The 8,647-nt window shown below is 52.0% G+C and overlaps 1 protein-coding gene across 5 annotated transcripts in view; it reads left to right on the top strand.

Annotated features, from left to right (window-relative positions):
* Window positions 1-4,246: 4,246 nt before the first annotated feature.
* The window catches only part of FMNL2 (formin like 2), a 154,089-nt gene continuing 149,688 nt past the window's right edge, over window positions 4,247-8,647 (top strand). For 4 of the 5 annotated variants that reach the window (XM_075152629.1, XM_075152630.1, XM_075152627.1 and 1 more), the window contains exon 1: window positions 4,261-4,430. In XM_075152629.1, coding sequence (XP_075008730.1) covers window positions 4,314-4,430 — 117 coding nt within the window. In that variant the 5' untranslated portion in view covers window positions 4,261-4,313. Of the gene's footprint in view, window positions 4,431-8,647 lie in introns of all 5 variants that reach the window. The other variant, XM_075152631.1, reaches the window with a different exon arrangement.

Below are 8,647 nucleotides of genomic sequence, written 5' to 3'. Positions count from 1 at the left end.
GGCCAAGGACGTCAGCACAGTTAAGCCAGAGCATAGCTGCTGCAAGTAAATCAGATTCAAAGTTAATAATTTAATTTCTAGCAGACAGAGAAAAATCAGAGGGCTAATAAGATATGAACCTAATAACTCGGTGTACTGGGACTGAGCATTTCCATCTGTTATCACAAGCTCAGATCTCAGCACAAGATGCAGAAACAGCAATTGCGCAATGAGGATGTGGACACAGGCATGAAAAGAGAGAGTAGAAGTCGGGCAGACATGCCCACCTACGTGGCAGAAGGTAGGATCAAAGCCGACGAGGCTTTATGTGCCGACGTATAGGTGGTTGTAGAAAAGATGTCGATATGGCAGTCGGTAAGGACCTTCAGAACGACTGCAAACTCCTCTGGTTCCAGGTGGGTTTTAGGTTTGTATTTAATTAATTCTCAAACAAAATATGTGCTGTTCTAAGATAACCTACAATAACACTAAGGCTAGCAGGCCTGACAATTATTTTGCAACTTATTTCTACAATCTGTTGAGGCTAGATAAGGCAGGTTTCTGGTATTTGTAGGAAATTGTTATAAATAAAAGACTAATAGGCACTGAAGTAGAGAGCAGATATGTTGTACCAGGTAAAACACGATGAACCAAAGTGAAACCGCCTCTTCTTTAACAGTGGATGTGCATGAGGATAAAGGCTATCAAGTATTTATTTCCCATCATCAGGAAATCCCTGCAGAAGCTGATTTTCCTTGAGAAGACTATTCTCAGAAAGCAGCCTATTTTTTTTTTGCGTTTATTACAGAAAAAGTCCTCTGTAGTATTCTAGGCAGGGTCAGCTGTTCATGTGCTGCAATCAATAATCGCTGCTTAAGTGTACACCGCTCAGCTCCGCAATAGAGTTTATGGTTGCACTACATCTTTATTATGAATGAATGCTACCTTTGCCACTGCTGAGCTAGGATCTAGCTATTAAAGCCTGATGCTGACCCTCCAGCTTCAAGACCATTAAATCAGATCATCTGGAACTTCACTGAAATGTCAGCTCAGGGTTCGCCTGGAAATACTGAGCATTGGGGAAAAATGAGGGTTCACAAAACGATCTTCTTTTTCCCCTTCAGAGTTTCTTCCATAGATAGAGGAGTAGACACTGGTTCAGGTGAATTTAAGAAAGGCTTGGTCCCAAACTTCCAGCTTTGTTTTAATGTGGAGATTTTGGTGACAAACAGAGCTACTGGTTAGCTTCAGTAAATGCTGAGAAGTATTTGTCTCATTCTCCAGTGAAATTCCACACGCGCTCGTGGCACGGAGCCCTTGCAGAGCTGGTACGGCCATTAACCCCGGTGCAGACAATGACATCCCTGGTGGCATCACCCAGCGTGAGTCGCCCGGGATGAGCTCTGTAAATTACGCATTGTGTAGCTGGTTATTTAGTTTAAATAAATAAATGTAAAAACGAAGGTCTTGTTTATTAATTTTTATCCCAGAATAATTTCTTTAGCTTAAGTGTGAACTAGCTAAGCAGCTTTTTTATTTAGCAATGCTGCCACACTAATTTTGACATTTGCAAATGTCGACATCCTGGTTACAGACTACAACAAATTGCGCAAAAATCATCTTGTTCTCTTAAAAGAATTCATTTCCTTTGCACTACTGCATTGATGTTAAACAGTCGCCGTACGTATGAATGGTTAGTTTCATTAAAAATTTTGCAAGTCTGGTTTTGAACTGAATATGCCTTATAGCATGATTTAGAGCTGCCTTTGGCTTCTTGCCTAAATGTAAGCCAAAGAATCCAGTTTGCCCTGCAATTATCCTAACCTTTCCTAGGTATGTGTGGCTAGCAGCACCTCCCGGTCCTCAAACGTCTCCCTTCGTCCAGAGGGACTTAAAAACGCTGAGATGATTTCCCCTTCATTCAGAAAACTAAGGCTCCTGAGTGCTTCCATGGTGGGAGTTATTGACTGGGAAAATGCTGGGATCCTCATTTTGGAGTAAGTTTGTCGTCACGGGTAATTAACAGAGACACTTGGGTTTATTTGCAAAGCTGTGTCATGCCTTTCACTTTCCCATATGCAATATAAGGCAAGTAACAGTCCCCTACACCACACAACTGTTTTGTCTGAGATATTTAAGAAGCACCATGTTTTCTGCTGGGTTTGAAAGGGAGCTAAGGGGTAATGGTGGGTGATTTCTGGTTTGCAGTGCTCAGCTTCAGGCACCTGGGACCCCTTTGGGGTGTCGGTGAGGTCCTGCTCCGAGCGCTCAGCACCGCTGGCAATCTGCTGCTGGGAGAGCGAAGGATCCTTGCTTAGAGACTGTCTTCAGCGCCCTGTACCCTGACCCTCATCTGTTATCTGCGATAGTCTAATGCTCTCTTATCTCACAGCAGCCTTCTGAAGCTTAATTAACTAATTAATCTTTCAAAGAATTGTGATAGTCTTAGATAAAAGACATCAGGCAAAGTATCTATTACTATTTCCTTCACTATTGACAATAACATCATTATTAACTCCCAAGAACTGTCTAGGGTTTTAAAACTTTGTTTATTAAGGATACTGCAAGAATTTTAGGCTTTTAACAAAGCAGTTGTACAAAATTCTGACCCGTCCCTGGGGTAACGCCCTCCCCGGCATCCGTGGAGGGAGAATCCACACCTTCAGCATCACTCGGCATCCCGGGCCAAGTCCTGCACTGGCTGGCGCTCCATGGGCAAGGTGCCCCGGTAGGGTGTATGCTGGGCCAGGGTGTGTTGCTCGCCGTCCCAGTCGTGAACGTAAAAAGCATACGTAAAAACGTATGTAAAATGCAAAGCCAGAAATGCTCCCATATGCCAGTAGAAATTTACGGATCCGGCCAAATCCCATTGCAGAGTGCGCTGGTACATTTACTGCCGGCTGCCAGGTAACAGCGCTCGTAAATCATCGTGTAGCTTGATTCATGAGATTTACTGAATTTCCTGAACTAGCTGGCAGCAAAAGGCAGAACTTCACAGAAAAAGCCTTTAATGATGTTTATAATTTTATCTGTAATTGTGAGGCTGGCACAACGCTGAGCACCAAAGCGGTGCACGCGCACACCCCTGCGCTGGGATGCCAAAGCAAGGATGGGCTGAAGGCAGCGATGACCAGGAGGAGAAACAGCAATAGTTGCGTCGTCGTGAAGGTGAAAATCGTTCTTCTCTGGAAGGATAATCGAATGTTAATATAAGGCAGAGGGATATGGATAGGCAGGGGGTGACAGGAAGGGAATTAGGTCTTGGACTAGAGAATAAAACATGTAAGTGCAATACAGCACAGTCACCAAATGGGTCAATACCACTTCAAGCCCGGCTGCAGAATTTTCTTCAAACCGGAGGGAGGTACTGACGTACCGTGCCGCTGGGGCTGGCGTTTCTCACACAGCCCCTGCACAACAGCCCAGGTTAAAGCATTAATGGGGGCTGGGTTTGACCACCGCAGTGCTTAAACACTGTGTCGGAGAGAACTTGCAGGGAATGATAAAGAAATGGAAAACAACATCTGAAGGGCAGGCAGCTTTGATACGCTCGGGAAAAGGACGATCCTCCCGATTACGCCGAGGCAACGTTGTCTTGATTATGGATTTGTTTGGGTGGTGTCACCCTGAACCTGCGGAGGTTTTACCATCCCGTTGTTCCGATTTCAGTATATGAAGAGGTGGGGGCGGCAAGCGAGGCCGTGACGCCTTGAATACCCCTCAGCGCGGCAGAAAGCCTCCCCGCGATTCGAAGCCAACGGGCCCCCGAGCCGGTGTCTGTCAGCCCAACCACCGACACCGCTTCAAGTACCTGGAGATACACACCCCGGGCCCCACTGCCCCGGCACACGCCGACCCCCAGGCTCCCGCCCGCCCAGCAAGGCCGGGGGTCGCCGGTGGCAGTCTGGGTGGGGAAGGCCGCAGGGGCCGGCCCAGCCCGCTGAGGTAAAATGGACGCCGAGGGGGCGCCCGAACCCCCGCCCGCCCCCGAGGCCCCCGGCGGGGCCGCAGCCAGCCCCTTCCCCCGCCGGCCCATCCCCCGGACGGCGGCGGGACTACGAGTCCCAGCGCGCCCCGGGCCGGGGGCGGAGCGGGGCTTTGTGCGGGCCGCGCCGGCCGCGGGGCGGCATGCGGGGGAGCCGCCGCCGAGCCGCAGCCGGAGCTGGAGCCGGAGCGAGCCCGCCCCGGGGGGAGGGCGAGGGCGGCGAGCCATGACGGGCGGCGGCGCGGCGTTCCGCCGTCGGTGCTAGAGGGCGACCGCGGGGCGCGGAGCCCGCCTGGCTCGGCGGCGCGGAGCGCGGAGGCAGCGCGGAGGGGCCGCCGCCGCCGCCGCCATGGGCAACGCGGGGAGCGTGGACTCGCAGCAGACGGAGTTCAGGGCGCACAGCGTGCCCCTCAAGCTGCCCATGCCCGAGCCCGGCGAGCTGGAGGAGCGCTTCGCCGTCGTCCTGGTGAGTGCCGGCCCCATTGTCTGTGGGGAGCGGGTCGGGCCGCCGGGGAGGGGGCGCCGCGTTCCTCCGGCTGGCCGCGGGCCTCCGCGGAGGGGCCGAGGAGGAGTTGCGGGGTCCCGCGCCCGGCCCGGGGGCGTGCGCGGGGGGCGGCTGGTGCGCGGCAGGAATCGGGGAAAAGTTGGAGACCGAGGCGGGAGCTGCCCCGCCGCGCTCTCCCCTCAGCGGCGGCGGCCGCCCCAGCCCCGGGGGGGGCTGGCACAGGTGGGCTCGGCGGGGCGGTGCCGCCCGCACCTCGCGGCCCGGCCGGAGGCGGCGGGACGGGGCGGTGGCGGGCGGGAGGGGAGCGGAGCGGGGGCACGGCGTGTGCGCCGGCTGCGGCTCTTTGTCTCGGGAGCCCCCAAAGAGCCGCCTTCGCCCGAGCCGAGGCGGTTCCCTCACGCCGGGGTCTGTCCCCTCCTCGCGGGCGAACCTGAGAGGAACCGCCGGGAGAGAGGAGCCTGCGGCGGCTCGCTGGCGGTGCCGGCCCCGGCCGTCGGCGGGGAGCAGCGGGCGGGCCGGTGCGGGAGCTGGCGGCCGCAGGGAGCCCCGGTGCGGCCTCGCCTCGGCCTGGCGGCTTCCAGGAGCCCGGGCTGGAAAGGGGCCCGCGCCCTTCGGCCGGCGGAGGGACCCCCCGGGACACGCCGGTCCTGCCGTCCCCACCTCCCCGGCACGCGTGTGTGGTTCACCTGGGGCTGGTTCTGGGCTGCTGGGGTTTCTGTCGGGCTCTGGGTTTTATTTCACTCTTTTCCCCTCACCCGAGTAGCACGACGGACTCGGTGTTTGAGATCCCCTTCCCAGGTAGAGCTTTCTAAGGAAGGGCAGTGCTTCCCTTGGTGCTGCACTGGAGTGTTTTGGGCAAACGTCCTGTTTTCTTTCAGGTATCTAAGTAGTGCAGATAGATTATAACGACCCATCTATTCTTGCATGCCCTTCTTACTTTTGAGCAACGTTTATGTGAAAAACAGAAGCTGGGGAGGAGAAGGAATAAAACCCATGTGTGTGCCATGCCCTGTGTTCCCGGTAATGCCATGTGAAACCCAGCGAGTTGAGCTGTTGTGAGAGCAATTCCCGTATCAGATACTAGAGCAACCCCCCTGGTATTTGAAATAGTCCTGGTGCTGAGCGAGGATTCACAAACTGGTGTGTGTTGGGGATTATTTCTGGTTAGACCCAATTAGATTATCATGTCTAAGAAAAGAATAAGCCTATTCAGTCAGGAACCCCCACTGACGAGCCAAATGGTGAGTGAGATGTTACGATTATTAGGCACAGTGGAAAAAGTCTGATCTAACATTGCTCTTGTTGGGGAAGCCCGTGGGTATTTTACAGACGGGAGATGCCCCCAGAAGCAGCGCATTGCTCAGAATCAAGTCTTGGTTCGTCTTAACCTACCAAAAGGGTGCCTGGCTTAATTTGTGTGCATAGTCTGTGGGAGAAAATTAGTGGTTCTGAGTTAGGATTAGATTGATTAGATCAGTAAAAGGAAGAGATGTCATTTGGGAAAGCAGAGTGTGTTAGATCCATATAACGTAAATATGGGAGATAACAGGGCCACGCTTGTAATTTCTCGAGGTGCTTGAAAGGAGTAGATGGCATCTGTTTTTAGAAGATGGACTTAAGTTAAGGGTCAGAGGACGAGTGCTGTAGCTTTGCTGGAGGGAGCGGCTGGCCATGCAGACATGTGTCTGTATGGTGTTGGATAGTCTGCTCCCGTCAGGAGGAGCTGCAAGATGGGGCCCAAACACCACTGCTGGAACAGCCAAAAATCGCCTTCAGCCTGTTCTCGAAGCCAGCCGGGGATGGCTGGTGTTTGTTGCGGCTTCCAGGAAATATCTGACCATTTTATGAAAGAATAAGCTTCTAGGCTGTCATTATTTTGTTTTCTCTGTGGCTCTGAGGGGAAGATGACTGTGCCACTGGTCAAACCCCAGAATGGGGTAGGCAGTAGAACAGCAGGGATTAATGAGAAAGGAATGGCGGTCGGGGGGAAAAAAAGATGAAGAATATTTTCTGTAGGGAGAGAGGATTAGTCAGGAGATGAGAATATGAAGAAGGAGATGCTGAAGGTTATAGGACTAAATCTCACCTTCTTTACACGCTGCCTTAAGAAATTAGCCTGGCACAAGCATTGCTTGCGCACTCGGAGAGCCCTGGTGAGGTCCCGAAGGGCTTTCCTGACAATAGCAATTTTCGTAGCACTAATGAAATTTCCAGGACTGTTTTTGACGTTGATGAACGTGCAGCCTGCTTGAGTTGCAGCTGCATGCAGGTATACAGTCATCACGCGGAGCAGTTTGTCTCCGTTCCTGTATGTAAGGAGTGGAGCCATGTGGGAAAGGTTCCTCCTTTGCAGCCTCACAAAAGTATTTTGAAGTTTTATTCTTCTCTCCTTGTGCAAAACCAGCACAGTGAGCCATAGCCCTCTAAAACGTGTGTGTCTGTGAGGAGAGTGCAGGTGAGTCACATTTTTACCGCGAGTGCCGTGTCATTGACGGTTGTTTTATTTTTCCACTTTGAACATATTCTCCTGATGTTCTCCAGGAGCTCTGTGGTCTCTTCAGCAAGGGAACGGGTGAGCAGTGGTGTGCCTGGAGGTGATGCACGTGTGCTCTAGCTTGCGTTTGCCGGGTTGTTAGCAGCCTTAGTCTTGAGGAAGGTCTCTGATGAAGTAGTTTGTCCACTTTAAACATATGTAGTCACCTTATTGCTCCTTGGTTAGCCTCACTCTTTGAGGTTTAAGGTGCATGAATTGCAGGATGATGGGAAGTGCTCCAGGTCACACTTTTTCAGTGAAGCTCTCAAATCTAGTTGTGCTAATATGCTCTTCCAGTCTGTATCGGTGCCATTGGCATTACTGAGGATGCGCTGAGCACGCGTGCGGCAGTGCCTGACCGAGGTGAAGGACAGCGAGGCCGGGTCTGGCTGCATCACACCTCTTGGTCTGTTGGGCAAATAGCACGAGAGGATTTTCCCTGTGGAAATTCTGTGAATTTCCTAGTACTGTTTTTGGGACTGGTGTAGTAAATGTGCTTCCCTGGCTTGTTTGTTGCATTAAGATTTGTACTCATTTCTGCTAGTGAGGACCAGGGTCTGTCTGTTTGTTTCAGGAAGGCATCATATTCGATGGGATGTTCTCCGAAGAGAAAAACGTGGAGGATAACCCACAAGAGATCCAGGTTTCTGTCTGTAAGCTAGGTGTTGCTTTTTCCATCCTCACAAACTGATGTGAATTTTCCTCTTTTGGTAGGACATGTGAAATAATTCCCTTAGTTTCAAGTTGACGCAAGAGTGTAAAGTCCAGGGAAGTGGCGGTGTGTTATTGCCATCAAGTTCCCGATGGGCCCGTGAGGGGTGCTGGATAAACCAAGAGCCAGCTCCTGTCTCTGGCGCTGACTTTGAGCTGGCCAGCACTGGCACAGCCCCTCAGGCGTATGTCTGCAGGAACCTCCTGCTGTTGTCCCTTCCCCAACATGCTCCCTTTTCCTCCTCAGCTGCGTTGGGTTTTTTTCCTGGCTTTATCACATGGACACATGGGGCAAGTGTGCATAAATTATGAATTCTGGTAACCAACCCCAGTTTATTGCATAGGAAGCCGTTGTTCAGCATGTGTGAGCACCCTTGCAAACGAAGTGCCCCAAACGCGTCCGTAGACCTTATGGCACCGCCATCCGATGCAGTTTGGAGATGCGGGGGTAAAAGCCAGGCTTCCAGCTCCTGCCGCAGGGTGGTCTTTCTCTGAACCGGTAACAGGGTTGCACGTTTGCAAATGACACATGGTTTGGAGGAAGCAGCCAGGACAGAGTTGGCAGGGTAAATTGTTGCCTAATGAGCTGTGATTGACATAATTTGACTGCTGGATTACAAATCTGCGGTGAGGTTAACAGGAAATATCCTCTTACCCCCACCAAGTGGTGTTTCATTTTACAAAGGAGCCTTCTGTACCCGGTCCTGTAGGATGGAGGGAAGTGTGGAGGGAGGAGGTGTTTCTGCCATCCCGCTCCTGGCCCTGCTGTGCTCTGTCCTCAGTTTAATGTGACGGTACAGCTCTGCTTCTGTTGAATGCATGCGAGGCTTTGCCGATAGGAACTTCTTCGTTCCGCTAGAATTTCCTTCTTCACAGTGGATTTTGTTCGAGCATCATTTTCCATACAGTCAAGGGAGTTTTAGTGTCTATTGCT

The sequence above is a fragment of the Calonectris borealis genome, chromosome 6, assembly GCF_964195595.1.
Source record: "Calonectris borealis chromosome 6, bCalBor7.hap1.2, whole genome shotgun sequence".
NCBI classification, from domain to species: domain Eukaryota; kingdom Metazoa; phylum Chordata; class Aves; order Procellariiformes; family Procellariidae; genus Calonectris; species Calonectris borealis.
This window is presented reverse-complemented; position numbering and strand designations above follow the sequence as displayed.